Source organism: Ascaphus truei, chromosome 1, assembly GCF_040206685.1.
Source record: "Ascaphus truei isolate aAscTru1 chromosome 1, aAscTru1.hap1, whole genome shotgun sequence".
Taxonomy (NCBI): domain Eukaryota; kingdom Metazoa; phylum Chordata; class Amphibia; order Anura; family Ascaphidae; genus Ascaphus; species Ascaphus truei.
The window spans coordinates 219,604,729-219,628,198 of NC_134483.1; the positions used below are offsets into that span (position 1 = coordinate 219,604,729).

The following is a 23,470-nucleotide window of genomic DNA, read 5'->3' on the forward strand; positions in this document are numbered from 1 at the left end:
GGAAACACCATTCTCTTGTGTCTCCTAGCGGCTGACGCGCCACAGCGTGTAGTCAGCTGTGCCGCCAGGGGGGACCGGGACCGGCTCGCGAGGATTCCCCTGCTGGTGGGGAACTCGCGACATGGCCGCCCGCGCCAACGAGCGCAGCGGGACCGAGGCCTTATTGCTGTGTAAACGACTTCTCAGGATGTAGGAGCAGTACTTTATGTACTATTGATTTCACCTCGCTTGTTATAGAACTGTAACTATCAGAGCACGACTGCATTATTATCAGAGAAATAACAACCCTTATCAAAATGTGAATTAGGATAAATTTAATCGCATTCTTACAAGTTGTAAAAAAAAATAGATATAATACGGTCTTGCTGTTTAGGTGCAAAATAGTGGAACCTTTATGTACAAGAAAATAATCTTTTTTTTATTTTTATTTTTTAGAAAAGGTCTAAAAATTCCCAGATGCTGCTTTATAAATGGAAGCGCTCAGAAATCAGAGTGCTCTGTGTTCTTCTGCAACCAGTCAATAACTTTGGTATTCACTTTTTGTCTCCATTCTAGGCTGATTTTCCTTTCCTTCTCAGCCTTCTGCAGGGCGTTGTCCCGTTGCATCGTACTCATTGTACTGTTGATGAACAGCTTTATCTGAATAATAACCAAACAATACACATATTAGTCCAACACTGATTGAAATGCAATGTATTCTTAGGCAACCAAACTAAAGCATTATTCTGGCATTCCTGCATTCACCCCCACCCCCCCCAGTTCATTTCTAAGTATCCTTAACCCTTTGAGTGCCGCAGTACATTGTAGTTCCAATGAAGACATTAAGAAAACAAATTTGGTAAAGCCACCAGCCAGTGCCAGCGTTTTGACCATCTCGATGCCCCATGATGTTCGGGGCAACATCACATGGTATCCCACACTGGGGGCTTTATGAGGCAGCACCAACATTATGTCCATGCTCTTTGTTAGGGTAGGTTGTGACCTCACATCTCGGGGGGCTGAGATCAGGATTGGAATGGAAGACACATCAATCAGGGCACAGGTTGGGTTATGTGATCTCCAGCAGGGAAAGCAGCAATTCTCTGACCCTGTTATGTTTCATGGCAAAAAAATACACAACTTTGCACCTTTACTTAAAGGCAGGTTACATTATTTTTAAAACGAACTGTAAAATATCCCAAAATGTTAATGCATACTACAGAAGCTTCACAAAATGAAATCTACCATCAAATAATTGAGATAATATGTTCTCGTATAGTGTTACTAGTTTTACATAGCGCTTTACAGAGACATTTTGCAGGCACAGGTCCCTGCCCCATGGAGCTTACAATCTATGTTTTGGTGCCTGGGGCACAGGGAGATAAGGTGACTTGCCCAAGGTCACAAGGAGCTGACACTGGGAATTGAACCAGGTTCGCCTACGTCAAACTCCGTGCCAGTCAGTGTCTTTACTCACTGAGCCGTTCCTTCTCCAGGAGTTCTCCAGGAGTTCTCCAGGAGTTCTCTTAAGATGTTCTCTTATTTGCAGGAGTGGGGAATACGCTACATTTTATTGGCTGTCATTTGTCAATTAAAGAAAGATGAGATGCATTGAAATTCTTTGGCAATTCCTGCAGCTAAAGCACAGACCTATTCTGCTGCCGTGTACAACACAAAAACCTGCTAAAGAAGAAAGGTCAAGATGGAATTTCAATGCAATTCACCCTCAGGCTCATGTGAAGAGTGTAGTTTGCCTTTAACATTTGATACTGTCTAAGGCAGTCTGGTCCTGGTGCAATATACAGTAAATCAGTGCTCTATGATCAAGGCAAAAAGAACTGAAAAATAACACTTCACATATTGAAGCCATGGCAATAGTGTGGTGGAACTCGTAGGAATTGAGTTCCAATACCGTTTTATAGAGATCAACATGAAACGCCATAGAGTGATTATAAATGGATTCAAGATGATGGAATACTATCTAAAATGGGCTCCATGCTTTCTATACCCCATTTCTTTATTTAACACTGTATTATGTATTGTAGTTGAGATATTAACTACATTTCCCTTGCTCAGGCCTTCAGCACTTTTTAATCACTACAAAAACCAGCAGTTAATTGTTTTGAACTTTTTAATACCCCAGTCAATGCTGGCTAATTACACAGCCCAGTCAATATTATAGGAAATAAGCTGTCTCCAACTTTGTTTCTCTCTCAATCAACTTGCGTTAGAACAAATGTGGAACAGTCTGCATAAATTCAGGACAGGAGGCAACCCTAAGTCTTAAGTTCTTTCAAAACTAAAGCTGTCTCACATTTTAATCTGGTCTGTAACTGTTACATACGCCTATTACATATATGGTCTTTAACTGTGCATGCAATGTCTTCATACATAATGTATAACCCTGTTCACCTAATGTAACCATTTATCTGTCATCATAACTGTGCCCAAGACATACTTGAAAACAAGAAGTATCTCTCAATGTATTACTTCCCAGTAAAACATTTTATAAATAAGAATAAATAATTTTGGGTGATTTTTCACTACAATGGACTGCTGATCTTAAATTCGATAAAACACATGTGGCTTTCTTTAAATTCAATTTTCCCCTCAAAGTGTTTAACCGCATTTGTTAAAACATTTTTTTTAAAAGGGAAGATGGGTTTTTCAAAACCATATGAAATTACTTTAAAAAATAATAATTTGAGTCACAGCACTTTCAGCCCAGAAAAAAACCTATTAAAGTCAAACGAAAATCGCCCACAGACTCTCCAGCTGGAAATCAGATTAAGTACAGATTCAGAACTGTTACAAAACACATTAACCCGTGTCAGAATTTGGAGTCATGATGTGAAGACGTCTTTCCAGTTCTGAAGAAGGGTTCAGCTGCATCACCTGAATTGTATTCAAATGTTCCCCAGTGCAGGGAATAGAGATGGGCGAACTGGTTCAAATCCCCTTCCCTGATTTTCATTCAAATCCGATTTCGGATTGTACCAACTTTAATCTGTCTGGATTATTTAAAATCTGTCCATAAAGTTCGGTTTCTTGGATTTTAAATAATTCGACGTTGGATTTATTGTAAAAAAAAAAACCCGTCATGGTACACGTCACATGACGTAACGCAATACGCGACACGCACTCACTAATCACACCAGATACCCAGCGGTGTCAGGACAGGATCTAGGGACATTGCAGCCGAAGTTACACGCCTAATGCTTCCCTTCCCACTTCCTCTACCTTCCATTTATCGCGGGGTTATGTATGTAGGGCTAGTGATTTGGATTAATTAGGTTTTAGCATTGAACTATTTGGTGGTCTGCAGGTGCACCTTACTTAACTTTATCCCATCCATCTGGTGCCCTAAAACCAGTGACAGCGTACAGACCCCTGTATACTGCCATGTGGGCAAAGGTAGAAGAAGTAGCAAGTAGAGCACTGCAAAGTGAACAAGGGCTGGAGGCAAAAAGCATATAAAACTATTTATTAGGCATATATGCCAAAAATAAAGGCACACATCTTAAAAATACTCTGACGCGTTCCCCGCCGTGAAGGCGCTTTATCAGAGAGATCTCTCTTGTTCACTTTGCAGTGGTCTACTTGCTACTTCTTCCATTTTGGTATTGTTATTGAAGCACGCCGTCCGGTTTGACTTGCTACACAGTTGCCCATTCATCGTGAGGATTTCCTCCACAGCAGCTGTCCGGTTGCTTGGCCAGTGTGGCTACAGTACTCCACTCACCAGCAGCGACACCGTGGGAGGAGACACAGGCGCCCGGTGAGAGAGAGAGGGGGGATCTGTATGTACGGGACTTTGATCACGAAGGTGTGGACCATCTGGTTGCTCCCCACTGGCTGCCACCCCCGTACGGAGCCTGGCAGCAACATCGCGGGAGGAGACATAGGCACCCGGAGAGTGAGAGGGGGAATCTGTTTGTGCAGGACTCCACCACGAGAGTGCGGATCATCTGGCTATTTGCCACCTCCGTACGGAACCTAGCAGCAACAACGCGGGATACAGACGCCCGGTGAGAGGGGAGATCTGTCCTACCTAGGACTCCGGTTACGGGGGTACGTATTATCTGGCTGTTCTCCACGGGCTGCTACCTCCACACGGAGTTCAGGTGAGGTGGTTGCTGTATCAGTCCACACATACTTGGCTTAGTGAAGGGACCAATAGCCTTTATTATGCAGATACCGCCATTCTACATATGACAACAGTTTCCAGTTTCATAATTATCACTAGACACCTCAGTGTTTGCAGCATCAATTTTGGGGTTACCCCCTTTTTTCTCCATGTGGGCAACAGTGACAGAATAGTGTATTCAATCTTTAGGTGCAAATATCAACTATTTGGCTGCATGCTGGACGGTGCACCTCTACCGTACATAATCCCCCCTCCCTGGTACAAAGGTACCGCGGGCATTATACGTAGAGTTAACCCCTACGACTACCCAACCATATGGATATGTCTTATTCTGACTAGCTATATACTGACCTTTAATGTTCACTAACCACTAGGTATGACCTATCAACCACACTTACACTGTGTTGCGATCCAGATGCATACAGAGTGTATGTATATAGGCTGATATTGTACTATTATATGGATGTATGGTGATGGACTGTCCTCAATTTATTTTATATACTTACTAATATTGAAATGGCTTTTATCTAGCTGTCCACTTATCTATTCACTACCTATCTGAGACAGTCCGCCCCCCAGCCTTAGGGCAATCCAGTACCTAAACCAATTTCCACTTCTCAATTAATTCACTCAGCTCAGCCACTTGTGCTAAGCACAGTTCAAATTTGGGGCTACCGTGTGCACGCAACTTGGGGCCTTCTGCCTTTCTCTCCACCATAGGAGACACCTTTCTGACAGGGTTTTTCTTTGCTATTATTTAAGATTAATATTAATAAACTACTATATACAGTACAAGTTAATATACTTGTAGCGCCCTCTTTGGGGACTATTATTCTAGTAAAGGCGTTAACGGCCATAATGGGTTAACTGTGTGGGCTTACTCAGGTTTCTCCCTCCTCTCATCATGTGATGTAGGATGACTATGCAGAAGGGATAGCCTCTGTATGTTTTGTGACCCGTGATGTCACTATAGATGTTATATATGGCTCCACCCAATGTTATAGAAGCAGGTTCTTCAGAGTTCTGACTGGGGTCCTCACAGTGAACCCTGTAAATAGGTTTATGTGTATAGCTTAGTGTATTAAGATGTGTCCTGGCACCGTTTGTTGTTTTCAGTTAGAAACATGTCCAATAAGTATGCGCCAGAAGTAAAGGCTCTTAATTGTTCTCAAGTTAGAAACGTGCCCATTATGTAAGCGCCAGAAGTAAAGGGACTTAATTGTTCTATTGAAAAGGAGGAAGCATGCTTTTGGTAAGAAGTTCTTGACATAGTAACTCAGAGAATGTTTGGACAGGCCCAACTGGACGGTTCCTTGTGCATTCCTGTTGCATAGGTATGGAGGGAGTATGCCATATACACTAGCTTCATTGCTAATTCAGGAGCATTAAGTGTATGCCATAAGGGCCCACTTGACAAGTGGTGGAGCATTACTAATCTTGTGCAGGAGCCTGCCAAGTTTATGTATCTCCACAGCGTAGTAGGTATAACTACTAGGGGATGAAGTCCAGAGTGGTATTGTTTGCCACAAGTTTTTGTCATGTAACCAGTGTGTCAATGTCAGTGAAGCCTTATTGATGACTGTCAAATAAAGCTTTTTTTGTTGATAAGTTTTTGGCGCCCATCCTTTTATATGTGACGGTGCTCGTCTCCAATCAGGAAGAGGACCCGCAGGGCTGAGGTAGAGAGGCAAATAAACCGACCAGGGCCCGGGACAGAGTCCTGAAAGAGTGAGAGAGAGAGCCCCGTGGAGTGCAGCTCCTGTTTCCATGCGGCCGCAATAGGAAGCAGCACCCGCCCGACATTGGCGTTCATCGGCGCACATCCAATCTGTGCGAGAGGGGTGGTGAGATTGTCGCCGCTCTGTGATTTATTTTATGTGCCTTGTTTAACTGCACTATTTGTAAGTGTGCATTTTTGAGGTTTTTAAATATTACTTTATTAAATGATGTTCGGATAGTCTGCGCTATGGTGATCTCCTGTCTTTTAAATTAGCATACCCACACAGCGTTCTCCCTTATCCCGTTCGACATCTGTCTCTAAGAAAAAAAGAAGACTCTTTTCTATTGAAGGTTGAGTGGGACGTTTTTTGCTGTATTTAACCTTTATTATATACTTCTTCTATAGCGTTTCCACTGTGAAGGTGTATTCACTTGTGTTGTGGTTTGAGTGTATTTTCACCATCTACCACTGGGGGTCACTATTAGCATATTATTGTGTATCCTTTATTCATCTTACTGTGGTAAGGGTTAAGGCACGCTGCTATAAGCGCCAGTCCTGTTGGTTTTTGTGACAAGTTTTCTTAAGTAAATAATGTAAAAAACATGTAAGCTGTAGAATAGTACTACAGCAGCAACAGCCTAACCAATCTATGGCTAAACCCTGCAACACAACGGCTTCAGCTGGAGGCTGCTGTATTCATACTCCTCGGCTCCGTCTACCCCGATTTACAATTCAGCTTTTTGGATTAAGTTTTTCTTTTCGGATTGCTATCTGGTGGGTGGATTTACAGTATTTAGTGATCTGCAGCTGAAAGGAACTGGCCAATGCACGTCGGATTCAGATTCAAAGATAAGATTCGCCCATCTCTAGCAGGGAAGAACTCTACACAGCATATTGAATAGGGTTAACGGTATTTAAGCATTTTAAAGTATGCAGCATCTTATTAAATTATACTAAATATATATTTTTCTTATGTAGCCATGCCAACTTTGGCTACTAACCTGCCCTACTCCTGGCAGTAAGCCCTGCTAGAATCAGGCTGCAAGTAGTCAACATGGGGGTTTCCCCCTCCTTGGTGCTGCACTGAAGAGGCAGTGGGAGGCGATGACATCAGGCCTGAGCATGTCCAATCATGGGACAGACCTGGTGCCCTCCTCCTAGCTGTACTTAAGGGCAGTGCCGCTCCAAATTTAGTAGTGCCTCTCCCCACTTGAGAGGCAGGGATTACACAGGATTGCCTGGTGCTTGGCCTACCCTGTTTCTCTTCCCCTTGGGGGAGAGTGAGTGATACCCTACACCTCTGGTCCTGCTAGAGGGCCAGGGAAGAGCCAGGACAGCTGCATGGGCCCTGACCTGTAGTGGTAGTCCAGGGACCATCCGAGACTGCAGTGGGCAGAGATCTGCCTTGTTCCTGTACTGTCAGACCAAGAAAATAAACCGTTCCTGTTGTTATACTCCCGCCTAGTGTGTGATTTTACTGGGTGTGATAAGTTCTACTGTAGGAGATCATCTTCACCTATCTGGAGCCTACAGCAGATGGAGGCGCTGCACTGCTAGAGAACACGTGGGTAATGTACCCAAGAAACCTGATCCTGTGTCACCACTACAACCGGCGGACAGCTCAGCCCTCCTGTTACCAGCAGGTATCATGGACCACACGACCAGTAATGGTAGAATCTCCCAGAGGGTGGGGGAAACACCATTACATTTGGAGGCGCTACTGAGATACTGTTCAACAGGACAGGTTTTCAGCGACAGAAGGCTGGAAGTAATAAGGTACGCTTCCAGAGCAAGTGTTGAAAGAAGGAGGGAGGCTATGTATAGTGTCCAGGGGACCCTGGTATACCATAACCAGGGACCAGATTTCCCCGCCAAGGAACTATGCTGCAGTCTGCCCTATCGGGTGAATGGTCTGGAGACCCAAGGGCTATTGCTGTTCTGAGTCGCCCTGTGGTGGGTAGTTGAGATGCCTAAAGGGGGTGCTCTGGTTAACGTGTCCCAGAGACCTCTGAAGAGGGTCCGCGATGCCGACAGCCAGGCGGGGCGGCGTAAGGTATTGAACGGGAGTGTCATACGAAGGGTGCCTGACTGACTAGGTGCCTAGACCCCTCTCCTAGAAGACCGCACAGAGTAATAATAGCCGTATACAGACTGTGGAACCACAGAGTGCTTGCAATGGACTGTGAATGTGTGCAGCGTATCAAGAAAGAGCTTTGCTAGCCTGGGGTACAAACTACTTTCGGTAGACCGCTAACCATATGCTGCAGAGACCGCGAGGAATGTAAAACCCAAGTCTAGTATTGTAGCTGAGCTTTTGTCCCACTGGTAGCCTGCCTCTACAGTCACTCTTTGTATTACAGGAAACTTGCATTTACCGGGGTTTGACCAAGTTAAGAGAGGCTCCATCACTTACCTGTAAACACACCTGAGATACCTGTGAAACATGGAAAATGCAAATAAATGTCAACACCTTTACCAGGTACCTTAGGTGTCTTCTCAGGTACCTAATCACGTGGAGCATAGATTAATCTATTTGAAGGTATTCTCTCTCTCCCCAGCAAATGCATTTTTTGTATCTGACACCAGAGTTAGGTATTACTTAAGTAATGTGGCGTTGTTACCCAGCATCAACCTTAACAGAGTTTAGTGAATATGGGTTGAATATCATTTAGGCTGTAATATGACCTGGTTAACATAATGATATTTGCTTTGGTGAATACTGCGTTATAATGATTAACATGCGCTAACGCAAACGTCATCTTAAATAGGCTTATGGAGCTTAGCGAATCTCGCCCAAAGTGACTTGCCCAGAGTCAAAAATACCTGACTCTAAGATTCAGACCTGAACTACCCACCTAAAAGGCAGCGACTTTACTAATACACAACTCAACATGTGTGATTGCTAAGCAACATTATTCATACAGTAGGTTAAGTCAATTTTGACTAAGTAACAATAAGAGCACATTAAAACTCTAAAGATTTGGTTCGAAGTCTTGCAAAAGTGAAATTAAATATATGTTCATGTTGATCTTCGCAGTTTTTCTAATACTTTCTGCATTAGTTTACATCTGCTCACCTCTTGGAACTGTTCATCTGAGGTGGCCTTCCATCCCAACGTTGGTAACAACGTGTCATAGAAATCACTGGGTTCTGGGAACCTAGAAAAGCATAAATACAGCTTTAAATACAAGAATATTTAAACAATACCTTACAGATGTAAGAGACAGTGGGGCATTCAGTAAACTGCAATATCGTTAATCTGGCACTGAAGTCAATGAGGCTTTTACATCTATCTTTGTAGGTGAAGCAATGTCCCCCGTGGCTGCTAATACTCTGGCCCCTCCAGCACTGTAAATTCCAGTAAAGAGTGGGCCATGTTGGGAGCAAATCCTGCAGGGCCTGCTTATGTCATTATATGTATGTTAGCTAATACAGTTCAGGATTAGCCTGGTATTACAGGGGTTTATGTTTGATAGGAGGCCGGATTACATGCCACTCCCCTGGGATGGAGTGGGTTTTTCTTCTAAGGCTGCGTCCATACAGGGGCATACCGCGCGGATGCGTCCGTACGCTGAGCGATCAGACTGCCTAAAGGCAATGATCGTGTCTATACAGCGTGTGGGCGCAGGTGCGGAGGAAGCGGGAGGGGGCGCGCGATGCACGTGAAATCAGTCAAAACTGATTTCTCGCGCGATAGGTCGGTCACGTGAGCAGCTCCGTGACATCACTGGCCCGCCCATAAACACGCCCCCGGACAGTGCGCGTACTAAGGCCAGGGAAAGCACCCGCTTTCCCTCAGCCTCTGAACGGCTGTACCCTATATGGACGCAGCCTAAGGTTTGAATTTAGCAGTTAGTTCTGTGCTCACCTCCCTGCGTGGAGCAAGTGCCAGATAGCCTCTCCTGGATAGGAGAAGGCAGAGGCCTTGCCCTGTTAAGGGGTGAGGTTTGCAGAGGAGGGGTGCCTAGGGCCTCAAGCCCTGGGTACTGCCTTCAGTGAATGGTGCATGAAATGATTATGCTGTATCCAAATAAAGTCCAGTTGAATTATCCTTTGTGTGATCTGTGAAAAGAGTTGCCAGTGAGGACCATCCTGGCTACACCAGGATCCTCACAAACCTGTCCTGATGCCTCCCCATACCATCGCAGAGCACTCAGCCTTCTCTTCCACCAAACAGGTATGCACCGCACCAGAATACATCAGGTAGTGAGGAGGGGGTGGGGGGGGGGTGGGGGGGGGGGTGCTACATACAGTAGAATGTGTATTCTATTTATGTATACAACTTAAGCAGCACTTTATACAGAAACGCATTAACTGTCCAAGTGTTAATGTTGTATATATGCTTATGTGTCCATGTGCTAAGATTTATATAGGACGCACTAGTCAACCTTTAAAAGATTGCGTCAATCAGCAATAAGGAACATTACCAAGATTATAGGAACAGATAGAGAAAAACGGAACCCTATGGCAGTATACTCACTGAAGGCAGACTTAGTGCCTGCACTCAGTTATAACACACCTAGTTCCTGTGTTTTCTTGTACAGTATTATACTTCTTCAATATTTCTCATGTTCACCTGTGTAATATTTGACACTGTACATACAGTATTTCTCACATTTGAGAGCTACTACATTGGGTTCAGTATATACAGTATCTTCACAGAAGGAATTTTGTTATTCGATTGAATAGTATATGTTGGGATTTGATATACTTATCAGGACATATATGAGGTCCTATTACCCCAACAGAAGAAATGCAGGTTACACCTAATGACTGTTGAGTACATTGGTGTTATTGGTGTGGTGTTTCCTCATTTGTACTTGTGAATATACTGTACCCAGTTTTTGTATGACATAATATAGGATGATTTTCTTAAAATAGTTTGCTCTCAGTTATCTTTTTGAGTATGTCAATATAACCGTATTCAGTAAAGTCTATTTTGCTTAAAAATACTGTATCAATGCAGCTGCAAAAGAAAAAACATTCAAGTACAATTTCAAACCAATAACTTATTAGTAATGATTGCATCAAATGGGACAAATGCCCGTAAATATTGGCCAATATCTCAGAATGTTTAGTCCAAGTTTGCAACATTGGCAAATAGGGTTTCTATAAAAGGAGCCACAATATAGAGCACGTTTTCTATAATGTGTGTCCCTGGTCTAGGTGATATAATATTTCAAAACAGACATACCACTGAAATACAATTGTAGCCCTTGTTCCCCCGATACTAAAAGGGGCCACTGTGCTGCCGTTATCTGCTGGCTCACAGGAGGCCTGAGCCTCCGCCAGTGGGAGCCTGGGATGAGCTGCTGTCTGCCTCGGTGCAGCGCCTCCACCTGTAAGGGATCCTGACGCAGCAGGATAAGTCCCTTCCAGGAACAATACCAGTAATACACACACGCAGGTATATAATAACAACCTTTACTGTACACGCCATAAACAGTACCCTGTACCACACAGTATAATAGACCCCAACTTAGTACCACCAATGAGTGTCCCCGAAGTACATAGAGTGCCAGGCACCAATACCCTGATGTCCTTTTCCCAATGTCAAGGCCCACCCAAAGTGCATGGAGTAGCGCTACCCCGTGAACTGTTGGTGCACTTTATTGAGGTACTTGCCGAGTACTCCAGTACTCGATGTGGCCGACTTAGCGATGGGGATCCACTGATCCAGCGACGTCGTTGTCCGTGATAGCGTTTGCCTCTGCGTTAGTTGGTCTCCGGTTGGAGGGTTCCTTTAAGAGTCTCTGTACGTAGAGGGGGGGGCTGGTCCCAGACCGCAGACCGCGAATACGTTGGCCGGGGGCCTACCTGGGCCTAAGGGGACAAACTAGGCCTAGCCTCAGAGCCACAGGCTCCTGAGACACTACCTGTCTGTTCAGCGCCCTTCTCCGACTGGCGTGGTTCTCTTAGCGTGCCAAATGTAACTATCTTGCTGCAGGGCATCCTCGCAGCCCTATTGGCTGTTGCACGCCATGTGGTCTTCGACCCAGGGACTGCTGGGGCTTGTAATTCCCCTTGCGGAGCTTCGGGTGTAATGGCCACCGCTTTTGATGCACCTACTGCGCATGCGCGATTGCTTCTGCGCATGTGCGGCATAAAACAAGATGGCGGCGCCCTATCCGAGGTCCCGCTGAGGAGCTCTGGCAACCCGGTCGCCGCTGCAGTAGCCTCTCATCCCCCGCACCCACAACTGAAGGTAGGGTAAGGGGACCTGGCTACACAAGTCATTATTAACTCCGTAGTAGCCATAGCAGTCATCTAGGTACAATAATCTTCATCCCTCCTAGGGAAATTTACCATAAGTAAGTAATATATACTGTAGAAGCTAAAAGATGCCATTTGCAAGTCCATGCAAATAACTGCAGTTTAAACAGTGTATGGGGTGTTACAGATTGGAAAGTCTTCAAAGGCACCATTCTTAGACATGCAGATGCACTATCGTCTTTTCTGTCTTGGCCATATTCTTAAATAAACCTGGCATTCGTCTAGTCTTTTTTTATTACGATGACATCTATTATTTTAATATGGTTTTAAATTTGAATCTGTGACCATGCTACAGCCTTGTGATTTAATCAGGAGGATGATAGTGACCACATAGGCGTACATTCGAGTCCCCGGCAAACATGGCACTTAACACTCCCCTTGCTGGCAGACCTGCCTTGTATTATTCTTTTCGTATTTCTCCTCCTTCCCACAGAGATTGTATTTTCACACATCTTCAGAGGAGTTGAGCCGAGTTAGACACACACGACAGATACTGTGTATTTTTCTCTGCACTATAGACGGTCTATAGCAATAACTATTACAATAGCATCTTAGAAAAAGTAACTCATTACAGCACTGCAGCTGCAAATATGTAAATATGTAAATCTAATAACACACCCAAAGCTCCTTATTCTGTAAGGTGTGATAGCACAGGTGACATGCTATCGCAGGAAAAGGCCCATTAAAGTCAGTGAGGTTTTCCTGTGATAGCACGTCATCTGTGCTATCACACCTTACAGAATAAGCCCTACAAGCTTCAGGAGTGCACTGAAGTGAATTGAAAAGTGGTCCAGGGGCCACAATTTGAGATATGCTCATTTATTTTTACAATATCTCCTGTACAAATACAGGACGTCATAAGTGCCAATTCTCAAAACATAGTCACAGGAAGCCAGATTTACAGTACCCTTCGCCTACAAACTTTCCAATGCATTGAAACGTTAATATGTAGATCTTAGCCAAGTACTTGCCGAGCATCTATGCGCTGCCTGTTGTCTCTCATAAACTCCCAAGCGATGGGTCTTCCTATTTCATTCCTGAGCACATTTAGGAAGACGTCGACTGCAAAATGAGTGGAGCGTTCAAAGGTGCGCTGCAAAAATCTGCAAAAACAGAGCGGAGATATCACATTTTTACATTGCATCAATGCAAAGCATTGGAACCCCTCTTTATGAGGGGTAAGGTGACTGCCATTGTGATTTGGATATGATTTTCAATGCGGCTTCAGAACCCTAATCAGTGCATGAGTTGTTTCTTAGTGTTTATATGCACACGGCTGAAGTGAAGTGAGAGGTGAACCGATGCAATGAAACATGTCCTTTGACACACTGCACAGTTTTCTGCTTGTGTCTCTATCAGATTAGGAAATGTGTTATTAATGAATGCAGATTGTTGGCCAGTTTACACCACGTCAAATCGAACAAAGTGTTTGAAGCAGACACATGGGAGGATTTGTGTATTATGCAGAGAAAGGCCGACAGGAGGGAGTGGACATCTGACCCGGCCCAACTTTTAGTGTCAGATGCGCCTGGGAGGGCCCTCCTTCACCACCCGGATGGAACCTTTCCCCCCTCTCCACAGGTAGGGCCCGGGTGAGGGGAAGCGGAGAGTGAGAGAGAGAGCGGAGTGGGTGGGACAGTGAGAGAGAGGCGTGGGTGGGAGAGTGAGAGCGAGGAGGGGCGAGGGAGAGGGTGTTTAACGAGAGTGAGTATGGGGAGGTGAGAGAGAAAGGAGGGAAGAGGGAAAGAGATAAAGGTGAGAGGGGGTAAGAGTGAGAAATAAAATGGAAGAGAGAAACGGGGAGAGGGAGAGAGAAAGGGGGGAGAATGAGAGAGAGAGAAATGGGGAGGGGAAGAATGAGAAACAGGGGAGTGGAAGAACACAGAGAGGAGGGAAGAGTGAGAGGGGGAAGTGTGTGTGTGTGAGAGGGAGAGGGGGAAAGTGTATGTGACAGGGGGAAGGGGGAGTGTGATAAATGACACAGAGATGAAGAATTTGATCTCACTAGGATACTGTATGTATCATGTAACTTCTTCAAACTCCTCCTAATGATATTCCCCAAATCACAAGCTGGGACACAAGATGGAGCAAAATACTTTGATACTGTTAATTGACAAAGGAGGAAAATGCCCCAGTTTTGCTCTTAAATTGCCCTGTTACACATACCCCTGCAGCATTCATCGCAGCACTTTTTTTTTTAAATACCGTATTTCTTTGATTCTAAGACGCCATCGATTGTAAGACGCACCATCGATTTGGCCCTTACAATCAAGAAAATTACTTTTTCACTTACCATGTTTCAGGAAAGGTCCCATATAAGCAGAGGATGAAGCGGGCGGTGGCAGTAGAGGTCCCACGTCTGCAGATGGTTGAAGATGGACAGTGGGCAGCGGGAGAACATGTCCCAAGTCTACAGGTGAATGAAGATAAGAGAGTGGGTGGGCGGTGGGCGGTGGCAGGAGATCATAATAGCAAGAGAGCTGAGCAGGAGCAGAGCGACAGCTGGGGAGGAGCGCACGGTAACACCGGAAGTTGACCGGTATCTGACTTCCGGTTACAGTGCGCTCATCCCCAGCCATTCCCCTATGCTGCTCTGCTCCTGCTCAGTTCTCCTGCTATTATGATTTCCTGCCGCCGCCACCGCACGCCCGCTGTCTTCTTATCTTCTTTCACCTGCAGACTTGGGACCTGTCCTGCCGCCGCCACACTCCCACCCGCTGTCCATCTTCAACCATCTGCAGACGTGGGACCTCTCCTGCTGTCGCCGTCCGCTTTGTCCTCCGCTGACATGGGACCCCTCCTGAAACATGGTAAGTGAAAAGAGGGGGTTAGTACCGTGGACACTTTTTATTTTTTTAATACATCGATTCTAAGACGCACCCCGATTTCAGACATGTGAAAATCGGAAAAAAGGTGCGTCATAGAATCGAGGAAATAGGGGTGGTATGTGCAGCTTTTGAGTACCTACAATATTATGAAAACAAATTACCTACTGTAAGCTGCTGATTTATCTGTTCTCCTGTGATTGATCAGCTACTATTCTGCTCTCTGGGTTCACATAATGGCTGCTGCTGAATCAATCCTTCAACTAGTGTAACATAGCAGCTACAATGTAACCTAACATTACTAAGGGTTGCATTGTTTATTGTTACATCTTTCACCTCAGGCACAGTCTCCTGCTGGGAACACTGCAACACTTTCCTGTTGCCAAATATCTTGCCCTACTGAGAAGGTGTGATAAAACCTGCTATAGCAACCACAGAATGCTCAGTATATACAAAAAATGGCATTAAGAGTTGCACATTTTTTTTAAAATGTCATAAGTATCATCTAATCATAACTGATTTATTTAGGATTTTTAACGAAATGTTGCCATGTGAAAATGACAAAGATCCCATCTCTGTTCGTGTTGCCGGAGTTAATTGAGTTTATTTCAGAATTGTCAGCCTGAACACAAATCTGAAGAGGCAATTAAAGGACAACATTATGAATATAAAAAGAACAGTTATGTCTGTAGCAAATAATTACTTAAAATAAAAAGTAAAACATGAAGGGATAAGAAAAACAGTCACCGATAAAGATAGTGAAAAAACAAAAGCAGATAGATCCATTTACGGATATTTCAACACGCTATTCCTAATATATTTTCCAGGTAAAATAAGATCTACTAGATTTGAGCAAGATCCTGTTAATTTGCTGATCTTAATGTAAATGCAGATGCATCTGTTTGGTTTGTTATTTTAAATCTGTGATATTTTAGTATATTAGATGAAGAGATACCCGGTGTGTTGCAGTAATATAACAGTTTGTTTGGCATACTTATTAATTTACACACACTATATATATATATATATATATATATATAGCCAGGCAAAATATATGACGTACATTTGTTTTTCAATTATTTGCTGGTACAGTATATCAAATAAAAAATTCACATTCACATGTGTCAGACAGGTCTACAACCCTTCTTTTCATCATTATCTCTTAGTGTACAATGCTTCTAATAACATGCAAATGAGCACACAGTGTTAACTCACTTGCGCGTCATTACCCAGAATCCCTGGCTGCATTGGAAGCCCTGTACGCTAAGAGATAGTGATGAAACACAGGGTTGCAGACCTGCCTGAGACATGTGAATGTGCTCATCAGTGATATTTCTATTTGCTGTACACTGTATGGGGGAGGGTTTTTATCACTTTTGTACCCACTATAACATACATAATATTCTGGTATATAAAATCCAAGAATAAAATATATAATGAATAAACTCAGCGTAACTGGAAAAAAAGGTAAAGTGGTTGGAGAAAATGGTGACAGGACACCAAAATTATCTATTGATTTTCCATCAAGATTCCTTACCGATAAATTAGCCATGGATCCTTTGTGCAGCTCATTCCATGAATCAAGAAGTCCAACTCCATCTCACCTTCGATATTTGATCTGTTAGACATTTTCCATGCAAATTCCCATTCCTTTTCACCACCCATTGCAATGGCATAGCAATATATGGGTTTTCTAATGCAGTATGGTATTCTAAAAGGGTAACATGTTCAGTTTTGTTATGAATCTTTGCATAAAATACACTTCACACAAACCCACAAACTCCCCTAGAGGAATGAGCAGGGCTGTAATGCTGTAATAGCCCCTGGAGTGTCAGACCCCATGATGAAGTAGCTACATCCAAAGGGTTATAAAGGTCTCTGGTCAAAGACAATTGGAGTAGATTATGTTTAGAAGACAGTGATTTGGGGAATTACAGAGACGATGAGTGGTATAACAACAGTAGATATCAATAAATACACATAGAGCCAGGAAAAAAGTAGACAAAGTAGAAATTAATTACTGCTCATCATTCTCATTACATACTTGATGAAATGATTCACATACAGTATAAACTCACTCTCTCCTAAATCTTCTATTGCTCATTCGCATTGAAACTCTCATTTGAAGAGGGTCACACACGGGGGACAATTAAATAACTCTTGGCCTACCCCAGAGATGCTATCTTGAAATGAGATGTTTTTTCTGTGTGTAGTTGTTTTTTTGTGCTATGCATTCTGTATAGGAATTGTTTTATAATTGGTGGGAAATGTGGGCAGTAAATTCAGATATCTGTATTGCTCTGTGGCAGGACGGCCTGTAGGTGAGGTCAGAAAATAGTCCACATGTGCAGTTTCAGGGTAAACCAAATGTTGAGTGATTTTATTTCTCCACAACAAAAATAAACATTTGGGCACACTGTCCCTTTAAGGCAAAACACAACTTATAAAATGAATGCCTACTCCCCATAGGGAGATCTTTCTAAACATCCCAGGCCCTATCTATCTGGCTGTCTGGCTTTGGCCAGTTCCCAGCCCCTAAACATATACCACAATAGTTATGGAACAATATTAAAGTCCTTAATGTATCTTTCTTTGAGAATCTCTGTCCCTAGAGAGTTTAGGAAATCCTTCAGGATAGGAGCTTGCACAGGACAGCACTGTAGTCTGAGTCAGCCACCTACTACAGGCAGTAGCCTTCTTATCAAGCTGGTTGTCAGCTGTCTCAGCTTACTTCCTGATTGCCCAACTATTACTGGGTTAACCTTCTGAGTGCTGGATGAAGGACTCAGATGTATGTTTCCCAGGCATAATTATTAGTACCTAACTTCAGCCTGTCACATGCTCCTTCAGAGGTTTTTTTTTTGTGATGCATGTCCATATGAATAAGGAACTCAGTGTTGTGTTCTCAACAAAACCCTCATATTGGGGGTTATTCAATAAAGTGGGATAGTGCAGATTTGGCAGAACTGCATGAAACTCCCCTTGGGGCCTATTCTAGGAGCTTCGATAAAATCACTGCCAAAAGAAACGGTTTGGCTTTACCCTACCTCACGGTCTGACATTAGTGTTATCACGGTATTCAGAAAGAGTTATCGCAAGTCAGGAAACGTGGGATAGAAAATTGCCAAACTGCTTGGGATAGCAGTGTCTGTTGCTATGTCTGTTTCTAAGTTCTGCCCGTCTGATCTGCCTACAGTCTGTAAGAGCTGCTCAGAGAGAGCTGCATCTCCATGCACAGCTCTTACAGGTGATCGCACTGTTTTAATTTTATTTTAATAACACAGTATTGAAGCAGGGGGTCTCCGGAGCTGAACCGCATTAATTTCAGCCTCGGGGATCCCCTGTTTCCCGAGTTACAGGCCCCGGTATAGGGTGCCGGTATCTCCCTGCATTATTTAAATCTCCCGTGTCATGTGACCGGGAGATTTAAACTTTGCTGGGATAACGGCACCCCAGCCCGGGGCCTGTAAATTGGGAAGCAGGGGGTCCCCAAGGCTGAAAATAATGCGGTTCAGCTCTGTAGACCCCCATGCTTCAATACTGTGTTATTAAAATAAAATAAAAGTAGCTTCATTACCTTACTGGCTAGCCGCTAAGCACCCCCCCCCCCCACACTCTTGCACAAGAGAAGACCTCCATGCCTAAGGCCCACTCCTGATGAAGGGTGACTTGTATGTATGTATATTTTCATTGATATATTTCACTAACAGTGTACGCAGTGCTTTACATAAACCAACAGAATAGAATACAGGGAATTACATGTATAATACACTATGTACAACACACTTAAAATTAGACCATTGAAAAGGGAATCCTTGAGAGCTTACAATTTAAGTGGCATGGTTGGACCTACAGAGAGAGTATCAGTTGCCAGTGTCTGTTTGTTGTCCTATGGTTACTTTTAATTACTGTGTAGATGGAAGTAATTTTTTTTTTGTCTTCGGTTTGGACTTTCTATTGACATTTTTTAATAATATTTTTTAATATAATTTTCATATTTTAAGCTTCTTTGTGCGCAATGTTTTCTTTTTGGCATAACAAAAAAATAAAACAGGATTTTTAACACGTCCAGTTGTTTTACACTTGCTCCCTTTTAACTGTTTGTGTATTTCTGCATGACTTTGGTTATGGCTGTGCATGCCCTAGGTGTAACGAGCTAAATTAGCAAGGTAACAGGAATATCTGCATATTCCAATACATGGTACTGAAGACCAATGATAATCGAGGCGATATTGTGTATATTTATTTCTGATTACTTATACCAGGGGTGCGCAAAGTGGGGGGCACAAGATTATTTGGGGGGGTGCGGACTTCACCTACCTTTCTTCGGCGTCATGGCAACGCGGTGTCAAATGACGCCGTGGGGTCATGTGATGTGCGCGTCGCCATAGCAACGCGCGTCAAATGATGCTGCGGGGGTCACGTGATGCCATGTGACCCCACGCCTCATTTGACGCTGGATATTGGATAAGGGGGGGGGGGGCGCGAGCATAGGGGCTGGCATTCAGGGGGGGGGGTGCAGCACAGAAAGATGGCGCGCCCCTGACTTACAGTATACACTGGCTTTTAATTGCCATGCATCCATGATCTGCTCAGTGAAAAAAGGAGGCTCTGGCATTTCTCTCAAGTGTACCAGCTCCTTATCATGACTACATGTTTCAGTGTAACCATTCCAAACCTATTGTTTTTATTCTGTTTCTGGATAAGCGTGGGTGAGATGAGACCCCTTGTTTGGTATTAAACTTCCCTGCATTCAGTCACAGAAACATTACTTGTATATCCGCTTCTACCAATGTTATACATTTTACATTTGTTATTTAGCATCACTCAGTGTGCAAACACACATTTCCTAAAAGCTGCTTTTTCCATATACTCCTTGAAACTTGTAAAAAGAAGACACATACTGTATTGCATATGTTCAACATGGTAGGTTTATTCTTACTCATTATTTGAAGGGCTGTTCATCCATTTGGAGTAGAGGTCACTTGCCAACTCCAAACAATCTTGCAGTCCAAGAGAGCATGCTGTTTTAATAATAACTTCGATCCCCATACTTCAAAAGAAGAGCGAGATTGATCAAAACAAAGTGTACTTTCTATTATCTCACACAATAAGGGTGTACATGCATTCCAGCCTTTCATGGTAATTAACTATTCATTGGCTGGAGAGGAGAAGCTTGCTGTGCATTGCTGCTCAGTTTCTCACTAACCCCTTTTAAAGCAAAGGGGATATAATACATTTGTCTTAATTTCTTGTCATAATTTTATATTTAAACGATATACCAAATGTCTTTCCTAAAAAAAAAAAGTTTCTTAAATAAAGCATCATGGAAACAAAGAGCAAGGCACAAGGTTGTGGAATTTGCAAAATTGAATTTAAACTTTTTCTTTTCTCTTTGAAATCTATTCAGTTTTGCATGACCAGCAATTGAAAACAAATAAAGTATATACTGTACATCTGTATGTGCAATTGCTAACAAGAAATAACTTTACTGAAGATGGAATGAATGGTGGATCAACTGTGGCCTTTTCTATACCTAATAAGATATGAGCAGTGTGGCCTTGTCTATACCTAATAAGATATGAGCAGGAAGGGGGGATCTTTCTAAGATAGGCAAGGAACACTTGAAGGGGAGTGGAATTTAAAAGCAACAGTGGGAGGAGCTGTTCCATCCACACAATCACAAGCTTGAGTCTGCATTATAGCTATACAGTATTGTCATGATATGATGAAATATTATATATTGTAATCAATCTGGTGCTTTAGGGGTTAATTTAACTACAGTTTGATATTAAAAATGCAATATATTGGGTTTATGGACAGGTCAAGACTCTTCCTGGGTCAGTGCAGACCTACGAAGCACTTAATTGGTGGGGGGCATCACTAAAAGTGACATATGTGTCGTTTAGAAGGCAATAAACGATAGACTATTCTGTCAGCCACAAAGAAAACTAAACATTCTTGAATGATTACTGATGCATCCCAGAGAGAGGTGACACACAGGTCACGCCTTAGTTGGGTAAATTTATTAAAAATAAGACTATCCAGTGATATCCTTGATTCTAAAGAATAAAATTCAGATATGTGTAATCGTTGCAAGGAGACATATGCAGTGAGGCCAGACACGAGGTCTAGAAGGTAGCCAAGGACAGATATCCATTTGTCACTCAAATTTAGGAACAAGACAGTCATTATTAGTCTCGTTATGTCCGTCATAATCGCCTGAATCTATTGCTGTGATTCACATGTGTCTATGTACTAGAGAAATTAGGTTAAGGATTCGTTTATATATCAAGGTAATGATTTAAATGCATTTTTTATGAGTTATTTTTCTCTGTAAAACCAGCAACCTAGCAGCTGATTTACGGCAGGGGTGGTCTTATGTGGTTTTAATGGGAAAAGAATGGTATATAGGGCTTTCCCTGGAGTTATGAAATCAGAATTCAACAGAGGTGTTTTGGGCCAAACACGTGAATTCTCATATTTCTATGCCAGTGAACTCTGGGGAAATCCTACGGCTTATGGTAAAGTATTGTATAGGGATTTCTGTTTTATGTTTTATGCTGTTATTTTAAGAAACTGTTTTGAATTTATGTATGTTCTTGTAATGAACTTTTTTCAATACTCTGAAGCACTGTATTTTTATATATCAAACAAATCTTTAATAAGTGATGCTTTGGGGCTCTGAATGAACTGTTGCACACTCTGGAGAGAGTATTTACATTTTTGGACACATTTTGCTACAACAGATTGTTGTGTGTTAAGTGCATAGTTTTTTCTATAATACACAGAGACCTGAGACCCTGGTAAACATATTCATTTGTGAAGGTGAAAAGTGAGTCAGTGTGCGAGCTGTGCATGCGGGGACCCTTGTCCCATATGCAGGTCACATGCTCACAGGTGTGCCGTACATGACAAGCATTTATGCATATTTATACCTGTATGTGTGTATATACACACACACACACACACACACACATACACACACACACACACACACACACACACACACACACACACACACACACACACACACACACACACACACACACACACACACACACACACACACACACACACACACAGTGTTCTAAAAGAAGACACCAATACATGATTCTGCTCAGATAACCCTGTTGCAGTGCTACCTTCACTCCATTTGAAATAAGAGATCAGAAAGCATTCCATGCAGGTTAAGCAGAGCTGAGAGAATACAAATGGCCCAAATCTATGTTTCTATGCATTGTTTCAGTGAAGGTGGGACGCCGGCTGATAGAGTGCAGTACTTACTGAATAAAATAGTCATCGGCCAGTTCATCAACATTTCTGAGAATCAGACTTGCATAGCGCTGGTATATTGGATTAATTCTTTTTAAGATATATTTCTAAAAATAAGAAATGAAAAGTTGTTTTTTTTTTTCCAAATCACAGAATGCTAGCTTCAATCGGGATATGTGATGCACCTTTAGCAATTAAAAGTCTTCCCTAAATGGGATCAGTGTTTTGTCTCCTGTTCAGTCTTCTTCCTGTTTTGTGTCTGTTGCCTTAGCAACCCTCCATCACCTCTCTCTATCCCTCAGCTTTGGGCCGTTCCTTTTCCCCTGTCACTTGGTACAGTCTAAACTTTATCCTTCTCAGCTTTGTGTTGCAGTTAAAGTTCCCTAACAGCTCTCCCTGTGAGAGAGCTTTGTTTCTTACCTATTCCTTATTTTTATACCCCCTCAAAACATTTCCTCCCTTTTATTTTTGTTTGTTATTACAATAAATATTTCAGAAATTAAGAAGACTCCATTTTGTATAGAAAACTGCCTGTGTCAACTCAGTAGCCACAGTAATCCTGGGACAGGACAGTAAGACACAGCTCTTCTGGAAGCAGATTGGTAACAAGACAGCAGCTGCAGTAAGAGACTGCTACAGAGTGAGCATACACTGCACCTTTAGGCTACGTCCCCAGAACGTTCTACAACGCACGCCTCGGCGTGCGCTGTGCGAACAAGCACCGCCACCCAATCAGGCCGGGCCCACTATGCACCTTGGCGCGCATTCGGCAGCCGCGCTCTATTACAAGTTTTTGCAAAGACAGGAAAATTGTCTTTACAACTTGTGACAGAGGGCTGGCCATGCCGTCGCCGGCGGTTCAGCCAATAAGGGCGAACCAGCCACGTGAGGTCATGGCCACGCCCCTGCGAACCCCCGACAGGCCCCCACGTCGCAATCTCCTTCATCTCACCTGAGGACCGCAGATCACGGTTTGCACGTGCCACCCCTGGCCGGGCGCGTGTGCTACAGTGCAGACTGGGACTGCGGCCCTACACAGCTGCAGTCAGCGACCGCTACAGAGTGACTAGACTCGTTAGCCACAGTAAAGAAAAAAATACTGCAACAATGGCGGTCACTGCTCTCCGATCAAAGGAATAAACCAAGCGCAATAAAAAATAAAAAATAATTTATTCATCCAAAAATAGACATACACAGAGCCAGAAACTCTGACGCGTTTCATCCTTGCAAAGGACTTTTTCAAAAGTCTGG

The 23,470-nt window shown here is 43.2% G+C and overlaps 1 protein-coding gene across 1 annotated transcript in view; it reads right to left on the reverse strand.

The window, feature by feature from the left end:
- Positions 1 to 299: 299 nt before the first annotated feature.
- Positions 300 to 23,470, reverse strand: part of LVRN (laeverin) — a 98,557-nt gene continuing 75,386 nt past the window's right edge. The window contains exons 15-20 of the mRNA XM_075596179.1: positions 22,232 to 22,326; positions 19,887 to 19,997; positions 16,482 to 16,655; positions 13,091 to 13,222; positions 8,923 to 9,004; positions 300 to 639 (exon numbers count right to left, since the gene is read on the reverse strand). Of these exons, the coding sequence (XP_075452294.1) occupies positions 481 to 639; positions 8,923 to 9,004; positions 13,091 to 13,222; positions 16,482 to 16,655; positions 19,887 to 19,997; positions 22,232 to 22,326 (753 nt within the window). The 3' untranslated portion in view covers positions 300 to 480. The remainder of the gene's footprint in view (positions 640 to 8,922; positions 9,005 to 13,090; positions 13,223 to 16,481; positions 16,656 to 19,886; positions 19,998 to 22,231; positions 22,327 to 23,470) is intronic.